The sequence below is a fragment of the Rhinoderma darwinii genome, chromosome 1, assembly GCF_050947455.1.
Source record: "Rhinoderma darwinii isolate aRhiDar2 chromosome 1, aRhiDar2.hap1, whole genome shotgun sequence".
Classification (NCBI taxonomy): Eukaryota; Metazoa; Chordata; class Amphibia; order Anura; family Rhinodermatidae; genus Rhinoderma; species Rhinoderma darwinii.
This window is the reverse complement of record NC_134687.1, coordinates 99,696,889-99,719,732: the sequence shown is the minus strand read 5'-3', so window position 1 is coordinate 99,719,732 and position 22,844 is coordinate 99,696,889. Positions and strand designations below refer to the sequence as shown.

General features: G+C 40.5%; 1 protein-coding gene across 1 annotated transcript in view; it reads right to left on the bottom strand.

Moving 5' to 3' along the window:
• Positions 1–22,844, bottom strand: part of GPM6A (glycoprotein M6A) — a 203,791-nt gene that overhangs the window by 14,668 nt on the left and 166,279 nt on the right. The window contains exons 3-6 of the mRNA XM_075860239.1: positions 17,727–17,883; positions 10,942–11,095; positions 2,713–2,789; positions 130–195 (exon numbers count right to left, since the gene is read on the bottom strand). Coding sequence (XP_075716354.1) covers positions 130–195; positions 2,713–2,789; positions 10,942–11,095; positions 17,727–17,883 — 454 coding nt within the window. The remainder of the gene's footprint in view (positions 1–129; positions 196–2,712; positions 2,790–10,941; positions 11,096–17,726; positions 17,884–22,844) is intronic.

Genomic DNA, 22,844 nt, shown 5'->3' with positions numbered 1-22,844 from the left:
GTGATAAATATGTGGATGATACATATATTACCATAAACAATTAAAATCTGTCATTTTAGTCTGTAGTTCTACTAATTGTAGCTATAATTTAATTATTTCATTCACAGTGCCTCTGTATCAAAAGCTTACCATAGCAATAACTGCTGCTCCAGCTCCGGCCAAAGCAACAATAAAGAGATGGAACGTCATGTTCAGCTGTGAAGAGAGAACAACAGGAACAATAAATGAGTAAATTGCATATACATTTTTCTCTCTTGTCTAAAATTAAATTTAGTAAAATGAGATTTTATTAATAATATAATTAAACTTACACCTGTAGTGAAAAAGATGAAGTAAATGTCCATCCTTCAGTAAATAGGTACAAATTTCTAAGTATATTTTTAGAGTGGTTACAGCTATGCTTTTCTCATACAGAGCTTCAAATGACATGCAGTGACAAATAATGATAAAATACTCGGTGGCTGCAGTCACCACTAGAGGGAGTCTAGTAGCTTACTGCATACTGTTGTATTACTAAGTTCAATGTATAAGAGTATGCAGTAAGCTCCTAGTTTATTTCATTTTAGGTTTCTGCAGGTGATTTGGAGTTCTGTCTCAGAAAAATGGATCTCTAAATGCTACAAAGATGTGTTAAAGGACCTAACAAAATTTTTTATATTAAATGGCGGACACTTTAACCCTTTAATAAGGTTGTCCCAGAATCAACAAATATCTCTATACACAGTATAGGTGATTGTCTGATCGCTGAGGGCCCCACCAATGGGACCCCCATTGATCGTGAGAACGGGGGTCCCAAAAACCCCCATACATCCTCAATTTTTGACCGTAGTGAAAAAGATTTTGAATGGAGTGGCAATCAAGCATGTGCACTTCCTCACCATTCAAAGTTTATAGAGATTATGGAAACAGCCGAGTACAGCGCTTTGCTGTTTCCGTGAGTCCCATAGACATTGAATGGAGCAAGGGGGGATGATCAACCAGCACTCCATTCAGGCTCCTTCTCACTGCCAGTGGTGCAGTGAAGAGGAACGGGAGTTTGAGACCCCCGTTCTTGCGATCAATGGAGGTCCGAATGGTGGGTCCTCCAGCAGACTGACAATTATAATTTATCCTGTGGATAGGTGATAATTGTCAATTCTGGCATTTTTTGGGCCTAAAGAACCAAGCAATTTATTTTGTTGTTTGATCATCACATTCTAAGAGCCATCATTTTTTTTTTTTACATTGATATTGCTCTATGAGGATTTTTTTTTAATGTTTTACGTACAGTAAAATTAACAAGTTAACTGTATTCTAAGAGTCAGTACAAATATGGTGACACCAAATATGTATAGTTTATTTTTTATGTTTTACTACTTTTGCAAAATAAAAACATGTTTTATACAAAAATTTTATTTTTGAATGTCCAAATTCTTATTTTTCCATCAACGTAGCCGTACATATAATTTACTGACTAATATTTATATCATTTTTTTGGGGTAGTAGAAATCTACTAATTTAGTTTTTTTTTTTTTCACTGTGCAGTATATAAATATAAAGTTAACTTTATTCTATTGAGTCTGTATCAAATATGCATTTTTTTAATAGTGAATTATTTTTTTTTTTTAAATTTAAGAGTAGTGAACTATTTAAAAAAAATTAAATAATGTTCCAATGAAAAAAGGGGTTTATTTATGTTTTAATGGCACAGCGCCATAATTCTACAGCTTTTCACAGACTCAGGAGCTGAGCCTGTGCCATCAAGTTGTAATGTACAGCTGACACCCTGCTGCAACAATTAACTCCAATCGCAGCTGTTTAACCCCTTAGAAGTCGGAGTCAATAGCGGTCATGGCACCTGAGTGTTTTTTTTAGAGGGGAGGAGTACTGTAAGCCCAACGGCTCCTCTACAACGCTATCACAGGGTGCCGATGGGTTGCCATGGCAGTTGGTGGCCGAGCAAAGGCCTCCAGGTCAGCAATGGACGCGAGCCAATTAGGCACTGCCTGGTACAACACTAACAGGCATTGAACAATGCAATACAGGAGTATTGTAGTGTATTATTTAAGCATGAAGTCCCCTAGTGCAAGGCTACTCAATCTTTTTCTACTGGGGCCTCACCTGGCCCCACGCAGGAGAGGCTTGGCGTACAACTTGGAGATTTTAAATATTTATGAGTGCTTTTTAGATTGTCACTTTGTGAGTACATGAAATAAAGTGCCAAAAGATTTTATCCAACGCTGCAATCTGCGCTATGTTTGTCTGCTTTTATCCTTTGCAGAACCACTTTATGTGAAGGCTGGGAGACCATACAGTAGAAACACTAAGTGTGTTCTGATACTTCATCTACCACATCTCACCTGCTTGATATTGGGGATGGTGAGGAAGTTTTTCTGGAGTCAGTGTGTTGAATTTTTATCCAGACTATACAGTGTGTAGCCCCATTGCATGTAATCTTTATACAGCTGATACCGGCTGCGTATGGAACGGGCTCAGCCAGTCAACCCGCTCCATACTTTTGCCCTCTTGCTATGATGTACAGGTACGTCATGGTGCTTGAGGTGGGTTAATATTTCCAGTATATTGCATAAGAGATTTACTATAGCTAGCTATAACTTCCTTTACTTTATTAAGTCACTGTTTGCGTACAGTACTTTGGTTATTGTCATTCAGAACCACTGCCTTAGTAATAATCAGGTATAATATTCATGTGTGAAGGATTGTATAACTCACATCAGTAGATTCACACATCCTCAGGAAGGTTTCCGATGGGGTACACATTTTCTTTTCATCACCAATAGTAACAATGCCTGAAAAATAATGAATATGGTAGATTTTGAATTTTGGGGAGTCTCACATAACAAACTCCTTGAAATTAGGGCATTTATAAGCTGCTTATCTTGCAGGTAGATATTTACCCACAAAACAACCTCATAAAATGTTAACCAGTACCTGTTAGTATTGTAAATAACACATGCTGCCAATCACTTGCACTCTCATCTTACTTAGATTTAATAGGTGCCATTAGTGAGATATCTTGGTGCCTCTGACTGGTCACTATGGCCCGCCCATAGGCAGGATCCATCATCTGCATGTTGAGTGGGCAGTTAAATTGCACCCACTTATTTCACTTAATTACAGATGCCCTAATTTATAGGGGTCAGTTTCAGTGACACACTCTCTTTAGGTAAAATCTGTCATAGGGAAAAATTCTCTTGACATGGAAGTTTGTTCTCTTGAGGCAGCATACCTATCCATCAGAAAGAACAAAATACTTAATCCAAAGCATTTAGCAGTTTGGATCACAAAGTGTGGGGTTTTGAGAGTCAAAAATGTAATAATAGGTTAATTGGCTTTCTGAAATTGTGGCGTGCGTGTTAGTGAAAGGGAATTTAGACTGTGGGGACAGTTACTGATGTGAGTGATGACATTCTCTGTACTGAGCTGCAGGATATGTTTGAGTTATATGAGGAACAGGAAATAAATGATCCCTTGCTGTCAATATGACCAACGTCATATGACAAAAAGAAAAACCTTTTGCATCAGTTTTGCAAGGTGCCTTTTTCTGTACACTTCTGCACTTTGTACCAAAGGACTAGCACCTTATACAATAAAAGGAACAGCTTTCATTTTTTGTATACTGGATGCCAAACAGTCTTGGACTGGCCCATCAGAGTAGCAAATGATCCTCCATTGGGCCCAGGCTCTAATACAATAATGGGCCCCAAAGGTCCAGCAGAAGACAAACTCATCTGAAGCTGACTTTGGAGTCAATCACTTGCCATTAAAGTTTATTTTTTACTGAATGAATCACCAAGAATCTCTTAGACCTTAGTAATGAAAAGTATTGGTGCACAATGATAACAACATTGGGGTTCTCTGCATTAGACAGTCCATACTTGTTAGAAGGGTCCCTTGACCCCTGTTTGGAGTCAATCACTTGCCTCTAGGGTCTATTTCATATGGGTTGATTCAGAAATAATGTGTTACACCTTATTGATATGTCCTGTGTGTGCAAAGATAACAACGTGTACAATGCAATTAAAAATGGATGTGCACATGTTCTGTTAAGATGGAGGATCTTTTGGTTGGTGTCCCAGATGTAACGCTGCCACCAATTGCCAAATTCAATTGAATCTGTGTCCTTCTCCAGTGAACCATGGTGTCTCAGGTATCTACACCCCAGCTCAGTCCGACACTGATGCCAAAAGATCCAGAGGTTCTATCCCTGGATTGATGCTGGCATCATTGGTGGGTTTTAGTGCTCTTGTATCATGGGAAAACATACTTCTATATACAGAGAAGCATTTCTTTCATGACAGATTCTCTTTAAAAAAAAAAAAAGTCAAGTAATCCCATTATCAGGCAGGCACAATATATGAAATATATTCCTTATTCCAGAATGATGCATGTGACAAGTATAATGCCTTCTAGCTTGCCCTGCTGTGATATACTGTTGGGAAGCATGCCTCGCTGTAAAAATATATCTCTTATAAGTATGTGTAATCATCTGTTAGTAATAAAATCCATCTATATCTAAAATGAACAAAAAGAGTTATAATAACGTTCACAGGAACCTCTGACCTTAAAACTAAATCAACAAAGACAACTGAAGTCAAACACCAAAGGGATTAAATATGTTTCTGCTCTTATCAAGGAACACTGGACTAAAGCGCCAGAAATGAAAAAGCGCTGCTGTGACCTGAACTATTGACGAAGAAATATTAAAGAAAAGCGATGAGGACTATTATGTGCCATTATGCATGCTATTTAGTTACTATTCTAGATTTTTAGTGGTTATGTGGTTTACAGAATACTAAGACAATACATTTATTATTTAGGACTTTGGTTCAGAGAGTGGATAAGATATTCCAACAAATAAACACATGTAATAGTGTAATAACTAAAGATAAATACCTTTCCCAACTGGTGCAGGACCCAACTAGAGGGAGGGTCTTTTGGGCTTATTGACCAATAGACCTGACAATAACAGAAGTGCAGGTTGGGGGGCACCTAGGAAATAGTCACCATTATATAATAAACTTCCACTTGTCTTTCAATAGGATGTATTGTCGAGGAGCCACAAAAACACTGAACTTCAGTTCAATCAGCTTAGAAATGCTCTTGACCTCATTAACTGGGACAATGTCCTCAAAAATAAGAGTAAGATGCTAAATGGGATATTTTTAAAAGCATCTTACATTTTCATTGTGAGAGTAGTACAGGACTGGGTGGAGTAGTCAGTGAGAAGGGTGGTGTGGTAGGAGCCCTTGTGAGTTAGGGCCCTAGAGAGAAGGCTGCCTTATTCTCGTGTTGAATGAGAGCATAGGAGAAGACATAAGTGGTGGTCTGATAGTCTTGTAGTGAGATGGCCTATAGGACGTGATTGGTGCAGAACCCTTGAGTTGTGAGAATCAGAAAACTGTGGCCAAGATAAAGAGAACCCTTGAGAGCAGGGCTAAAGGACAGAGAGAGATTGTGATCAGTTATATGAAGAGACTCAAGAGTCTGAGTGAGACTGTGTGAAGTAACGTAGTCTGGGTATGGCCTATGTGAGCCAAAGATCTGCAGAGGAATTATTCATTGTTTATTCCAATTGGTCATTCTGCCACACGAAGAAATTGAGCAATTTCGTAACAGCCCAGATTGTGGACCTCTTTTGAGTTTAATAACCATTAAACAAATTGTGCTACTTAACAAGATAGTAACCATAACCCTTTGTGTGACACTGTACTTGAAGTTGTGTTTAGTAAACTTAAACTGTTTAAACATTGTTTTGTCTGCTATTGTCTTCTTTTAAAGAGGAACCACTCCAGTAACCCCATGTTACAAGTTCCATTAATACCGGATGAAAGGAATTATTACTGGAATTACTGTTCCTTGTCCCTACACCACTCAACGGTTCCCTTCATAAATCCTGCTCCTAGGTCACCTCTTTCTTCCTACAGAAATTGTATTTTTATTTAAATTAGTCAGAGCGTCCCTGTTGCTGGAGAGAAGTGCTGAGTACTTAGTAATTGGCAGGATATCCACTGAGCAGTATTCATCTTCAGTCAAAGGAACTCAAGTGAATAAAAGAAAAACAATGTTGCCTGGAAATAGAGCTAAACCACTTTCTTACAAGACATAGTCTTTGCCCATAGTAGACTCTGTAAACAATAGCATTGTGGCTTCCGTTTTTTATGGAACCATGACAGTATTGACACATGCTTTGTGAAATGAAATCTCAACAAATCCTGACAGATCCCATTGATTTATAATGGGTCTGTCAGTTTTCCATTTGAACTTTGTTTTTCTACTACAAGAATGCTATTAACATAGTAACATCCAGTTTAACCTATTATGCTGTATTGTTGAATCAGAGGAAGGCAAAAGCCTCCATAAGGCAAAATCCAATATTTCTCATCTTAGAAAAATTTTCCTTACAACTTCAATATTCCAATAGAATATATGCCTGGTACAACAACCCATCTACAGTAATCTAGTAACCACAAAGTGTAATATTACTCAAGAAAGACATTCGGACCCCTATTGATCTCTTTCAGTAAATTCACAATAACAACTGATGCTTTGTTTGTGACACGTGATGCGATGACGTGATCGGTCCATCTGCACCATTCTGCAGCAGCCTGGTTGGGAGAGGCAATGCCTTACCTATGTGGCAGTGGTGAGTTGGAACAGCGGGAGCAGCGTTGGATCATTGGGAGATGAATATTCCATTCCTTAAAGTGTAGGGGGCTTTTATTTCAGGGGCACACGGTGGGGCGCTTTTAATTCAGGGGCATATTGTGGGGCATACTTTTTTATTTAAGGGCACATTGTGAAGCTTATTTTTTATTCAGTGGGCATATAGTGGAGCATTTTGTAATCAAGGGCACAGTGTGGAGAATACTTTTATTTAAAGGCACAGTGCGGGGCATATATTCAGGTGCACATTGTGGGGCATATTTTTATTCAGGGGCACAGTGTAAGGCATATATTTATTCAGGGGCACAGTGTTGACATATTTTTATTCAAGAACACATTGTGGAACATTTTTATTCAGGGGCGTTATGTGACATTGTCAGGGGCACAGTGTGAGGATTTGTGAGGTACAGAAGAAATCTTGGCAGGAAACTGCAGAGAGGAGATCATAGTCGGGAGAAATTGTCATGGCGGTCTGAACCAGATAGAAAAGAAAAGGCAAGTGAGCGACTCCATTCAGAATGGACGTTACCTGTGAATCCCTGAATTTAAATATTTACTCAGCCTGTGACTTCGTCTGATCAGTGCTGTAGTCACCTGTGTAGTCGACATCGTGATAATGAGTGGTAGCGATGGGGGAGCCCAATTCTGACTTTTGTTATGGGGCCCTATGATTTCTATGTAGACTTCTGCTGGCTCATGTAGCTTTAGGTGTTCTATCCTATTTTTATATAAGATTGCTGGACCATTGTACTTAACAAGCTCTTTTTACATTTTCTGTCACCCTTATTTCCTCATAGATTGTCAGCTCTTATGAGAAGGCCCCCACCCCCCTTGTTTGAATTGTTAATTTGTTTTGTCACTATGTAATGTCTGATTTTGTCTGTATGTGTTCCCTCTGAAATGTAAAGTGGTGAAAAATATTTTTAGCACTTTATAAATAAAGATTATTAATATTATTATAACTCATGGTCGTATGCCACCTAAACACGGTCATTGTCTATTTGAATCTTTTGATAGTGGCTCTGCACTCACTGGATTAGACAGGTGACATTTAATGGCAAATTTACTTTATTTCTATGAATTTCAGTAAAGAGGAAAATGTTCAATAAGTTCGCTTTTTCCTGATCCCCCTGTACAATTTCTCCCTCCTTACTTTTTAAAGGGACAACACTTTCAGTTTTAACTTTTTTATTAGTGAAGAATATTTTAGGGTTAGGCCCCATTCACACGAACGTGTTTTTGCGGCCGCAATTCCCCCGAAAATCCACGGGAGAATTGCGGCCCCATTCATTCCTATGGGGCCATGCACACGATCTTTGCACGGCCCGGGAACCCGCACCGCAGAAAGAACGGGCATGTCCTATTACGGCCGTCTTCTGCGGTCCGGGCTCATTGAAAACAATGACGGCAGCCATGCGCATGTCCCACGATTTGCGGGCGGCCCGCGGCTGACAGTCCGCAGCTGGCCGACCCGAAAATCACGGCCGTGCACACGGCTACGGTCGTGTGCATGAGGCCTTAGTCTTACTCTCTTTGGCAACGAGTTTCTCAGTCTCTAGCTTTGCTGCTTTTATCTGTTTTTTACATGAATTATTTTTTTCCTTGTACCTTTTAAGCACTTTTTCACTGCCTTCCTGTTTCAGTAAGCTGCCCCCTTTACATGTCTATTTATCCACATTGGTTTTCTCCAATTTTTAACTCTATCATTCCCATAGAGTATGTAATTCTCACAGTGAAAATTTAAGATGCTTTTAAAAATATCCAATTTAGTATCTGTACTCTTATTTTTGAGGACATTGTCGCAGTGAATGAGGTTCAGGGCATCTCTAAGATGATTAAAATTTGCTTTCGTGAAGTTCAGTGTTTTTGTGGCTCCTCGACATTACATCCTATTGAAAGAAGTCTGGAAGTTTATTATATTATGGTCGCTATTTCCTAGGTGTCCCCCAACCTGCACCTTTGTTATTCTGTCAGGTCTATTGGTTATTATTAAGTCCAAACGGGCCCTCCCTCTAGTTCCTGCACCAGTTGGGAAAGGGAATTAACTAGTTATTGACGGAAACCTTTATGAGAAACAGTAACCTTTATGAGACCCACAGCTTTCAGTTTCCTAATTTATATCAGGGTAGTTGAAGTCTCACATAATAACATCCTCATTATTATTTGCTACCTCATCTTTTCCCCTTAGATCTTCTGTGGATTCTGTTATCTATTTGGTGGCTTATAACAAATCCCTATTAGTATTTTTAGGCAGGACTTTATATAAAAGCAAACCCCTCCCCCTTTCAGGTTTTTACGATCCTTTCTGAACAATCTATAACCCTGTAAGTGAACTGCTCCTTCATAGCTATAATTCAACTATACTTTCTTGATCGCGCAGCAAGTTTCAAGGGTGAGTGAGAAGGCTTCCAATGTATAAAAGATGGGAACTCAGCACTCCAAGGTATTATGCAATAAGTGATATTTTATTTCAGATATAGCGAAAAGTAGTAATCCAAAATTAGGTTTAACATTTTGGTCTATACAATCGACCTTCTTCGATAAGGATATGCGGCGCTTGACCGAGGTCGCAAGCGCCGCATATCCTTATCCACGGACGTAATTCGTATCTGAAGAAGGTCGAATGTATAGACTGAAACGTTACACCTATTTTTGGATTACTACTTTTCGCTATATGTGAAATAAAATATCACATATTGCATAATACCTTGGAGTGATGAGTTCCCATTTTTTATAATTCAGCTATATCATCATTTTCTTTTGATATTATCAATTCCAGTTTATCAATTTTATTTGTTAAGCTTGTAGTATTGGTCAGCATACAATTTAGAGGATTTTGGTAATTTTTTATTTTAAACTTTTTCTTATTAACTCTTCCACCCAGTTTCATTAATAAGTCCCAGTTCCCTGTACACTATCTTGCCCTCTACATGTGTAGTTGCCCTCCCCCCGTGATTCCTAGTTTAAACACTCATCCAACCTCCTATCCATCTTCTGTCCAAGCACAGCTTCCCGCTTCCCTTTCAGGTGCAGCCGGTCCATACCGAAGGGCCTGTTTCCAACAGATAAGTCTGCCCAGTTCTCCAAGAGCCCAGACCCCTCTTTCCAACACCAGTTCTTGAGCCATTTGTTAACCTTCTCAATCTCCCACTGCCTCTCTGGTGTGGCACATGGTACAGGTAGTATTTCAACAAATACTAAAAGTAAGGTCCTTGCTCTAAGTTTACAGCCCAAGTGTCTGAAATTATTTTTTTACGTTTCTTGCTGTCAAAATAAAAACGTCAGCAGTACAGACACTACATGGGTTTTCTGGTATCAGCAAATGAATGTTATTTTTTGTATATTAAAAAATTATACAATACTCCAGTATTAATTTCTCTTGGTTTTCAAGATCTCTGCTTATTGTTATTCAGTAGGAACATGCAATGTTCACTTCCAGTGTATAAAATTCTGTCCATGGTCATGTGATGGACACACAGGTGCTGGGATAATTAGAAGACAGAGCTCTGATACACAAACTGTAACGAGCAGTGCACCTGTGTGTCCATCACATGACAATGGACAGAATTTTATCAACTGGAAGTAAACAATGAATGTTCCTACTTAATAACAACAAGATAACATCTTGAACACCATGAGGAATTAATACAGAAAGTTTATTGGAAAATTGTATAAATTTAAATTTTACAAAAAAATAACATTAATTTGCTAAAACTAGACAACTTCTTTAAGTGAACTCCCTTAGGCCTCGTTTACACGAGCGTGATATACGTCCGTGCGATGCGCGTGCTTTTCGTACGGACCTATGTAAGTCTATGGGGACATGCAGACAGTCCGTGAGTTTTGCTCAGCGTGAGTCCGATGAAAAAAACTCACGACATGTCCTATATTTGTGCGCTGTTCGCGCATCACGCACCCATTGAAGTCAATGGGTGTGTGAAAATCACGCAGGTCACACGGAAGCACTTCCGTGCGAATAGCGTGATTCGCTCAACAGCTGTCAAACTGTGAATGTAAACAGAAAATCTCGCAGCCGCTGATGACACACGGAGCTGTTAAGTGCCTTTTGTGCACGCAAAACGCCGAGTTTTTTGCGTGCGCAAAGAGCACACGCTCGTGTAAACGAGCCCTTAGTGTTATAGAGTTGGTGGGTGTCTGATCTGTCAATAGTTCTGACCCTTTGTGCCATGACTCTCATGCTCTATTGTTGTGTTTCACTTATACATTTAACAATGTTGTATACTAAAGAAAATATTACAAAATAAAATCACTTACCAAACTGACGAAGATCCAAACAAAAGTTAGCTTCATTAACTAATGTAGCATTTCGGCAAACGGTCCAAATATTGAAGTACATGTAGACTGGTAGCGAGGTGAACGCTGTGACCCCGAGCCAGGCCAGCATGAAAAGGTATGTCAGCATAATAAACTAAAATATAAATAAACACATTAATAACGCTTTTATGTAGAGCAATAAGAACACTCAGTTTTCATTTTAATTATTTTAACATAAAATATGTGTACGTGTGTGTTTCATGATCAGACAATGATTCCACTATAAGTCCATGGGCCAAACACACAACATATTCACACAGAGCCCGCAGCATTATTTAAAAGTCGCACCGCAGAACTCTTTCCGCATTACTTTTCTGTGTTTTTTTCCGCAGCGTGGGCATGATATTTTATAAACCTCATTCACTTTGCTGCTACTGTAAATGCTGTGGAATTTCCGCACAGAATTCCGTTGTGGAAATTCCGCAGTGTTTACACCACGTGGCAACCTAGCCATAAGGTTTTGTTAGAGACAGGGTTATTTCACTTCCCTGTCTCAGTATGGTATTAGGCTGTTAGTCGTGACAGCCCAATCTTACAAATGCAGAAGTGTGTAGTGCCATTAAAGGCAGCTTGTAAATTGCCAGGCTAATGGCATGGGGATCACCCCATTAGCCCGTTAATTAATGTGGGATGGGATGGAATTAATTAATTAATTAATGCAACTAACATTAAAGTAATGATGCATTCCCTTTTAATATGTAATAACCCTCGTATAGAGCTAGCCATATTCTTAAGCTTATAGTTCTGTCAAAAGGAGAAAAAAGACACGTGGCACGAAGAAATAAATTAAAAAAAAATACAAAAAATAGGAAAACAAAAATGTAAAATAGGAACAATAGGGAAACATTGGATAACGCTGCAGTTAAACAGCCAACATGTTGAATCATTTCTGTTGTTAGAGAAACATTTTATTAAATATTCACTGCATGTTATTAGATGACTACAGAGTGGCCACAAAACTAGAATTACAAAAATACTATAATTCTTGTATACTACCAGTAACTCGCAAAGATTCTATAGTAAAATCAAGAGCTATTTATAACCAAAGAATGTATTCATAAAATGTTTTTCTTCCTCACTACTGATACTAGCAATGGATGAAGAAGAATTCATACTTGGTTCCTAATGTGCTAAAATTTTTAGTGTACTTGAACTAAACTCCATCCATAGTGCTCATTTAGGGCTTGTCCACACGTAACGGAATTGCTGCAGAAAATGTCTGCAGCAATTCAGCAGAAACTAGCAGCATTTCCTGTGTTTTTTTACTGCAGAACACGGTGTGTATTTTGCTGCATTTTTCACAATGCTGGGAGATGGTGACATCTCCTCTGAAAAACGCAGCAATTCAGTCCACTTTCCACAACAAGAATTGACATGCTGCAGTACGAAAAATACGCAAATTTCTGGTTAGAAATTTTACGCAGCGTCTGGATGAGATTTGTTAAATCTCACCCACTTTGCTGCCACTGTATTCTGCTGCGTATTTTCCGTCTGCAATTCCGTACGGAAAATACGCTGCAATTCCGCTACATGTGGACAAGCCCTTACTCTGTCGCAGTATAAATGGTTATTCAGCAAATAAAGGTCATTTTCTTAAATAAGTTACTGACTATATCTCTAGTTTGCAGGCTGTTGCACAAATCCAGTATTCTCTCACAGTATATAGAAGCCAAAAGTATTCTATATGGGTTATTTCCTGTGCTCCATCTGTCCTGCTAATTAGAATCTGCTGCCTGTCGACTGACTGTACTCGGCACCAATATATAGTGTTAAAAAAAACCTCACACTTATTAGTGAAGAATTCATCATTCACATTCAAATCTATTTTGTAAATGAAAAGGATCACAAAATATTTATTCTGGTAAATGACAACACTGATCAATGATAGACATGGAATAACTACATACAATGCATCTAGTTGACACTAGACCAGTAGCACCTACATTGCATAAACTGATATTCTTATCCAAAGTCCTCTAGTTACTTTTATGTAAATCAAACTTTTTCATCACTAGTCACAACATCATTGGTAAAGTCATAGTCACACCATGCTTGGGCACTATATCAGACCTGATGTAGCGTTTTAGCAAGAAATATTGACATGACAGGTCTATTCTGCAAAAAATTTTCCGCAACGAGTGGATGAGATTTGTTCAAATCTTATCCACTCTGCTGCTACTGTAATACGCTGTGGAATTTCAGCACGGAAAGTCCGGACAGAAACTCCACAGTGTTTACGCTGTGTGTGGACATCAGACCCCAGATCATAAATAAAAATTTTTAAAAAATACTTTTTCTGGCCACCCCTGGCACCCACGTCAGGGTCAGGTCTATGCTACAGCGCATAGAAGGTCATGATGCCAGCCAGTGTCAGGATGTTGTATGCGACGCAACATACAACGTCCAGGGTCAGGAGCTTTGATGCGCCCGATGGGCCTGATGTGTATCTGGGTGGGCCCGATGTGTATCTGGGTGGGCCCTTTACTTTATTTTCTCCCTCCTGCGCATTATGTGGCATCCTGTGCATTATAAATCCTCCTCACCTGGAGGAGGAATCAAGATGCACAGCCTGAGGGAGAGCATAAAAAAAGTAAGGGTACAGCCATTGTGTAGTAAGGGGGGCAACCGCGACCAATGCGACCCCTATAGCAACAGACATTTTTTTTGTAATAAAATTAATAAAGTGACCTTTATTTGACTTTCTGTTTAGACATATACAAATGTACACATACTGTCTGTCATTGACTACTATAATAAATTTAAAAAAAAAACAATAACTATGCTTTGTGGTTTCCAGTTTTGAAAAGTGCCACAGTGAGCAGAAGAAAAAGCCAGGAGCGGACATAAAGCTGTGAGTGAGAGAAGGCCCACAAGCATCCTACTTATCTTGTACCCTCCCCTATCCTTGTGTCTTTTATAAATTACACAGGCAATGCATCATCCCAGTCAGCCAATCACAGTGACTCTATGGTTGTCTGAGCTGCTCTGTGATTGGCTCATAACTGATGAATTAGTATTTGTGTGTCTAGTCACAGGTGGAGTAGCATCAGGAAGGAGACTTGCAGCCTCCAGTACAGGTAGTTAACCCCTTCAAAGAGAGTTAACTACCTTCACTATACTACCCAAGGCCATTTGGGATGTTATAATTAACCCCTTTACTGCCCTAGACCACTATGGATGTTACCCTTAATCTTTTTACTGCCCTATACCACCAGGGATATTGTTGTCAACCGATTAACTTCCCTAGCCCACCAGGGATGTTACCTATCACTGCCGGCGAAATTAAGACCATCCGACCCTTTTAGAGAGAGATAACAGTGAAAAGTATTTTTTACAGTCATTATTTATTTTAAATATGATAAGTAATATGTAATATGATAGGTAATAGGATTTCAATAAAATTAGATAATGTTTTAACTTAATTATGAACCTCACCTCAAAAAGGTATGTAGCCAATTAGCCAACTTTAACATTCTATATGATTCCTGAATAGGAGGGAATAATACTTTATCTAAATAATTACTGCCGACAATCCAATAGTCTAGAATAGTTGGTCCAAAAGAAAAATCTTGGTGGTCTTGCATTGCCAAAGTTTTATACTTATTACAAGGCCATACATTTAGCAAGATGGCTCAGTCTAATGACTTACCATCTAATGACTTACCATCTAATCACTTATCATCGGTGCACATTGAGAGATCTTTACTTGGTATCTTCCAACCAGTATTACCTTTGAGTTCTTCCCTCTCCCTAGAAGAGGACGCAGCTCACAATCTTAATTACGAAAGGGACTGTATGCAATTGGCAGGAATTGCATTCAAAGGTGGAGATAGATTCAACAGTCTCCCCATTTCTGACAATGTCTTTGATCCCCTCTTTACTAGCAAATAGGACAATAAAGATAACTCCACTATGGAGAAAATTAAGTACAACCACAATACACAAATTCCCTAAAGGCATCATGGTTTTCGATCCCAACTATCTGCAGGATCTTACACCTGACACATATCTGAATCATTTTAGGTTTAAAACCTCAGACACCTAGAAATATCCAGACTAAATTCTTGAGTAATCTGAAAAACCCTACATCTTGGTATAAAAGCGATTTAGTTTTGCCCAAAATGCCCCCTAAACTTTTATCGAAATGATATTCCGGTCTTCCTTTTTACTTCTGATAAGGGTATGTTCACAAGCACTGTTTTCAGATGTAATTCAGGCATTTTATGCCTCGAATTACGCCTGAAAAAATGGCTCCATTACGCCTACAAACATCTGCCCATTGCTTTCAATGGGTTTTATGGTGTTCTGTTCCCACGAGGTGTTATTTTACGCGTCGCTGTCAAAATACGGCTCGTAAAAAGACGCCTGCAAAAAAGAAGTGCATGTCACTTCGTGCGACGTTTTTGGAACCGTTTTTCATTGACTCCATTGAAAAACAGCTCCAATAACGTCCGTAAAATATGCCGCAAAAAACGCGAGTTGCTACAAAAAGTCTGAAAATCAGGAGCTGTTTTCGCCTACGTATTTTGCTAAGCCGTGTGAACATACCCTCAGTCTACATTTATTAGAGTATGAGAGACAATTACATATCACTTTTATAGGGTAGAAACCAACTAAATAATGAGTAACTCCTATGATTTTGTGGGTATGCATGCAGTACAGCTCATATATGTTTATGATAAGGTGTCCTTCTTTGGGGACCAGTGAGTCCTACTCTATTGCTTTACAGTTATAATATGTTTGACACTGTAATATGCAGTCTTTTGAATAAAAATAGAATTGACAAAAAAATAAATATGATAAGATGTAATTTGCAGGTGGCCCGGCAGAAAGGGGTCCCACACAGTGTCTTTGCACAGGGACTCTCAGTTGTCTGTGTAAGGGCATGACCACACGTGGCGGATTTCCTCCGCAACTGTCCGCATCAATGCCGCACAGAATCTGCGTTGCAGATTCTGCTGCGGATCTGCACAAAATGTGCAGTAAATTGATGCGGACTAGCTGCTGCGGACTGCGGGAAAAGTGCTTCCCTTCTCCCTATTCAGTGCAGGATAGAGAGAAGGGACAGCACTTTCCCTAGTGAAAGTAAACGAATTTCATACTTACCGGCCGTTGTCTTGGTGACGCGTCCCTCTTTCGGCATCCAGCCCGACCTCCCTGGATGACGCGCCAGTCCATGTGACCGCTGCAGCCTGTGCTTGGCCTGTGATTGGCTGCAGCCGTCACTTAGACTGAAACGTCATCCTGGGAGGCCGGACTGGAGACAGAAGCAGGGAGTTCTCGGTAAGTATGAACTTATATTTTTTGACAGGTTGCTGTATATTGGGATCGGTAGTCACTATCCAGGGTGCAGAAACAGTTACTGCCGATCGCTTAACTCTTTCAGCACCCTGGACAGTGACTATTTACAGACGTCTCCTAGCAACGCTCCCGTCATTACGGGAGCCCCATTGACTTCCTCAGTCTGGCTGTAGACCTAGAAATACATAGGTCCAGCCAGAATGAAGAAATGTCATGGCAAAAAAGCAAGACGCATCCGCAGCACACATAACATGTGCATGACAGCTGCGGACTTCATTGCGGAACTTAGAATCTCCATTGAAGTCAATGTAGAAATTCCGCCATGAGTCCGCCACTGCTCCGCAACAGACAGAGCATGCTGCGGACACCAAATTCCGCTCCGCAGCCTATGCTCCGCAGCGGAATGTTGCGCATCGTCTAAACGAACACTTCTAAATAGAAGTGGAAGTCAATGCAGAAACGGCTCCGCTGCGGATTAACGCTGCGGAGTGTCCGCAGCGGAATTTAAGTGAAATTCCGCCACGTGTGAACCCAGCCTTACCCCTATGCTAGACATATGTCAAAAGGACACGCTACTGTCAGTAAATGTCTGTCTGTTAATACTGTTAATATCTATTCCGCAGAAGACTTGGAGTACTGTACAGTATAGGTAGTGTCCAAATCTGGTGTGATAGAGCTTGAATTGACTTAAATAGTATTGTCTGTTTTACAGAGTGTTTATAATTGACAAGAAATAGTCCAGTCTAATATGTACATTTTCCTACACGTTCAGACAAATTCCATGGAAACAGGGAGATTGTAGGCATGGTGCTCCGAAACAGTGCATCTATGGGAGAATAGCTCTGTAAAACCACATCAATGGAGCATGCAACATTTATTCCTTTTTTTGGATTCCTATGGAATCCAATAGAAAAAACTCCATATGCCAAAGGAAATCAGAGGTACACAGAGGTACAGTAGAGTCCCATAGAGGTCTATGAGTGATGCATTACAGCTCTGTACTACTCAGAGGTTGTACTGAGCTGTGATACGGCCATGTGCATGAAGCCTAAAAGTCATGTTTGGATGTTTGATCACATGTTTCTAGGATTGTCACCTGAAAGAATAGTATTTTATCAAGACTTTAAGTTATGTATTGTCAAAATAAAGAGTGTGTGTATATATATATATATATATATGTATATATATATATATATATGTATATATATATATATACATATGTATATATATATATATATATGTATATACATATATATATATATATATATATATATATATATATATGTATATACGTATATACATATATATATATATATATATATATATATATACATATATATACCGTATATATATATTATTTTTTATTTGTTTTACCTCTAAATAGTATAGACATTTCACATATAAAGAGCAGGATAGCAACATACCCATGCGCTCACACATCTACCGCAAGTTGTGATCTTGAAATCCCCATAGAGATCCTTAATGGCACCAGTTGTAAAGAATCCTTCTACCATCAGCAAAATGCCGTAGACAAAGAAGGCAGCTGCTATCCCGTAGATGACATACTTGAAGATATCAATCCTAAGGAGAACAATAATACAAGAGTTTAGAATTATTTTTTAGGTTAATGTATAACAAATTCCTTCATCTTAATGGCATATACAATTAGGATGCACAGTATACAGTGCCAGTATATACAGAAGATAATTGTTTTTTAAGTCACACAGTGTATAAAAGACTTCTAAGACATAAAAGTAAAAAGGTCAATTAGTCGTAATGATTCAAGACATCATGGAAAGAGAGACCATAAAAAAGGGGTACCAAAGTAATGTGCTCTTTGCATTTAAGTAAAACTTGAATTAGACACACCTTTGAAATAGATTTTTATTTTTTTTTTCAATAAAAATGTTTATCAGTGTGTTTGGTGCAACTTCCTAATTACTATTAAGTCTCTGACACGCAGGATCCACTTGTTATCGATCAAATCTAGGTTATGAACTTAGATGTGATCGGTAACAGTTCGACGTTTTGCAGCCCTGGGATGGCGTTCCATCCAATCTGACCGCTGCTGCCTGTGATTGGCTGCAGCGGTCACATGGGATGAAACGTCATCCCAGGAGTCCAGCCTGGGTGAAGAAGGACAGAATTCTGGGTATGCATAAGATTAAAAAAAAAATTCCGAGTTGCGTTTTATGTGGCGGAATCGCAGCTTTGGCTGTGTTCACATCACCGTCGCTTTCCGTTGAGGGGTTCCGTTGGGGGTTTTCGTCGGGTTAACCCCTCAACGGAAAGGCATATGGAAACCTCAGCTTCCGTTTCCCTCACCATTGAACTCAATGGTGACGGTAACCTAGTGAATGGTTTCCTCTTGTCACCATTGTGATATGGTTCCGTTGTTCTTGACGGAATCAATAGTACAGTCGACTGCGCTATTGGTTCCTGCAAGAACAATGGAACCCTGTTACAACGGTGACAGACGGAAACCATTAACTAGGTTACCGTCACTATTGATATCAATGTTGAGGGAAAAGGAAGCTAAGGTTTCTGTTTGCCTTTCCGTTGAGGGGTTAACCCGACGAAAACCTCAGATGGAACCCCTCAGCGGTAGGGCAACTGTGATATGAACAGGCCCTTTTCAATCGCAAAAATCGCAACATCTGCTATTTGTTGCGGGTTTTACCTCCCCATTGAATTCAAAATCCACAACAAAAAAGCAGCAATTATGCAATTTACAATTGACACGCTGCAGATTAAAAAAACGCACCGCGTGTCAATTTCGGAGTGGCTTTTCCGCTTATCATTTACACTGCGTGTGGATGAGATTTGTTCAAATTCCCCAGCATAATACAGTAGCAGCAGAGTGAATAAGTCCACTCTGCTGCTACTGCTTTATGCTGCGGATTTTCCGCAACTAAATCTGTTGCAGAAAATCTGCAGTATTTACTCTACGTGAAATTACTCTTACATTATATTACGGAGTGGAATCCTACCTGTGATCCTAGAGAATCAGAGTGCAGTGTATCTATCTACAAAGTGTTGTAAATTACTATTAGGGCATGAACAGACGTGGCGGAATTGCTCTGGAATTCCGCTGCAAACAGTCCGCTGCGGAAATCCGCAGCGTAGACGTTTCTCCATTGCTTTCCACATCTTTTTAGTTAGGTTCGTTTACACGTTGCGGAAAACTCTGCTGCGTACCATAGGCTGCGGTGCGGAATTTGGTGTCCGCAGCATACACTGGCTCTTGCGGACATGTAGCGGACTTGTTGCGGACTTATTGCGGAATTTCTCCATTGACTTCAATGGAGAGTCAAAATTCTGCAATGAAGTCCGCAGATGTTATGTGTGCTGCGTAGCGTATTTGTTTTACGAACATGATATTTCTTCATTCTGGCTGGACCTATGTATTTCTAGGTCTATAGCCAGACTGAGGCCCCATGCACACTAACGTAAAAACGCCCGTAATCACGGGCCATAGAAGTCAATGGGGCTCCCGTAATTACGGGTGACTACGTGTAGGCTAGGCGACGTCAGGAGATAGTCACTGTCCAGGGTGCTGAAAGAGTTAAACGATCGGCAGTAACTGTTTCTGCACCCTGGACAGTGACTTCTGATCACAATATACATCAGCCTGTAAAAAAAATAGAAGTACTTACCGAGAACTCCCTGCTTCTTCCTCCAGTCCGGCCCCCCGGGATGACGTTTCAGTCCAAGTGACGGCTGCAGCCAATCACAGGCTGCAGGGATCACATGGACTGCCGCGTCATCCAGGGAGGTCGGGCTGGATGTCGAAAGAGGGACGCGTCACCAAGGTAACGGCCGGGTAAATATGAATTTATTTTACTTTTACTAGGGAAAGGGCTGTCCCTTCTCTATACTTTCACCTCAATACGCAACGGCTAGTCCGCATCAATTTAATGCCCATTTTAGGCAGAGCCGCAGCAGAATCTTCAACGCAGATTATGTGCGGCATTGATGCGGACAGTAGCGGAAGAAATACGCCACGTCTGGTCATGCCCTTATACTGTGATAAATTCTCTTTTAACCATTGTCTTTTAAAATACACAGGACATGATTATTTATTTTTATGTCTTTATCCCTATGGATAGGATCCTTCATAGAGCCATACAGTTGAAATTCATGTAAACAAACAATTCTCTACCGTCATCCTGGGCAAGCGATTAATGTAAATGACTGAAATGAATAGCCATTCAAATTACTACACATGCACTGCTACTTTTTTCTTATTTATATAATGATATGAGTGTGCCTCTTTTTATATTTTTTTATTTATTTTCTTTACATGAATCAGTAGTAGTTAATACATGAAACTTTGTGTTAAATCTTATCAGGGAAAGTAGCATCTACCTCACCTTCTGGCAGCCTGTAGTTCCCCTTTCCTTTTTTGCAGGTTCTCTGTATGGGCACATTCAGATGTGGTGAAATTGTAACATTTGTTTCTATACATTTTTAGGAAATTTAGTTCAGATGTTGTGGAAAATAACTGTGCGGAAATTAGGTTGTGGTGTAGAATTTTCCCTCCTCCGCAACATAATGTGCATGCTGCGAAGAAGCGGAATTTCACTGCGGATTTCAGCCTATGCAATGCAAAAACTGAAATCTGTGGCAAGTCCGCTGTGATATCTGCAACGTCTGAATTACCTGTCAAATATGCAAATGTTGCTGCAGATTCGTTGCATAATTGCCCCGAATCTGCACCAACATTTGCAGCGGGAAAACTCTGCCACGTGTGAACGTAGCCTATGTATCCAGAAACCTCCTCAGTCAGTAGAAAGTTTGTCTTAGGGCATGACCACACGTGGCGGATTTCCTCCGCAACTGTCCGCATCAATGCCGCACAGAATCTGCGTTGCAGATTCTGCTGCGGATCTGCACAAAATGTGCAGTAAATTGATGCGGACTAGCTGCTGCGGACTGCGGTAAAAGTACTTCCCTTCTCCCTATTCAGTGCAGGATAGAGAGAAGGGACAGCACTTTCCCTTGTGAAAGTCAAAGAAATTCATACTTACCGCCCGTTGTCTTGGTGACGCGTCCCTCCTTCGGCATCCAGCCCGATCTCCCTGGATGACGCGGCAGTCCATGTGACCGCTGCAGCCTGTTATTAGCCTGTGATTGGCTGCAGCCGTCACTTAGACTGAAACGTCATCCTGGGAGGCTGGACTGGAGACAGAAGCAGGGAGTTCTCGGTAAGTATGAACTTCATTTTTTTTTACAGATACATGTATATTGGGATCGGTAGTCACTGTCCCGGGTGCAGAAACAGTTACTGCCGATCGCTTAACTCTTTCAGCACCCTGGACAGTGACTATTTACTGACGTCTCCTAGCAACGCTCCCGTCATTACGGGAGCCCCATTGACTTCCTCAGTCTGGCTGTAGACCTAGAAATACATAGGTCCAGCCAGAATGAAGAAATGTCAAGTTAAAAAAGCAAGACGGATCCGCAGCACACATAACATGTGCATGACAGCTGCGGACTTCATTGCGGAAATTAGAATCTCCATTGAAGTCAATGGAGAAATTCCGCCATGAGTCCGCCACTGCTCCGCAACAGACAGAGCATGCTGCGGACACCAAATTCCGCTCCGCAGCCTATGCTCCGCAGCGGAATTTTACGCCTCGTCTAAACGAACACTGCTAAATTAAAGTGTAAGTCAATGGACAAACGGCTCCGCTGCGGATTAACGCTGCGGAGTGTCCGCAGCGGAATTTAAGTGAAATTCCGCCACGTGTGAACCCAGCCTTACTAACACAGTAAGGGCATGGCCCCACGTGGCGGTTTTCTTCCGCAACTATCCGCATCAATGCCGCACAGAATCTGCGTTGCAGATTCTGTGGCGGATCTGCCCAAAATGTGCAGTAAATTGATGCGGACTAGCTGCTGCGTATTGCGGTGAAAGTACTTCCCTTCTCTCTATCAGTGCAGGATAGAGAGAAGGGACAGCACTTTCCCTAGTGAAAGTAAAAGAATTTCATACTTACCGGCCGTTGTCTTGGTGACGCGTCCCTCTTTCGGCATCCAGCCCGACCTCCCTGGATGACGCGGCAGTCCATGTGACCGCTGCAGCCTGTGATTGGCCTGTGATTGGCTGCAGCCGTCACTTAAACTGAAACGTCATCCTGGGAAGCCGGACTGGAGAAAGAAGCAGGGAGTTCTCGGTAAGTATGAACTTCTATTTTTTTTACAGGTTGCTGTATATTGGGATCGGTAGTCACTGTCCAGGGTGCTGAAACAGTTACTGCCGATCGTTTAACTCTTTCAGCACCCTGGACAGTGACTATTTACTGACGTCGCCTAGCAACGCTCCCGTAATTACGGGTGCACACACGTAGTTACCCGTAATTACGGGAGCCCCATTGACTTCCTCAGTCTGGCTGTAGACCTAGAAATACATAGGTCCAGCCAGAATGAAGAAATGTCATGTTAAAAAAGCAATACGCATCCGCAGCACACATAACATGTACATGACATCTGCGGACTTCATTGCGGAACTTAGAATATCCATTGAAGTCAATGGAGAA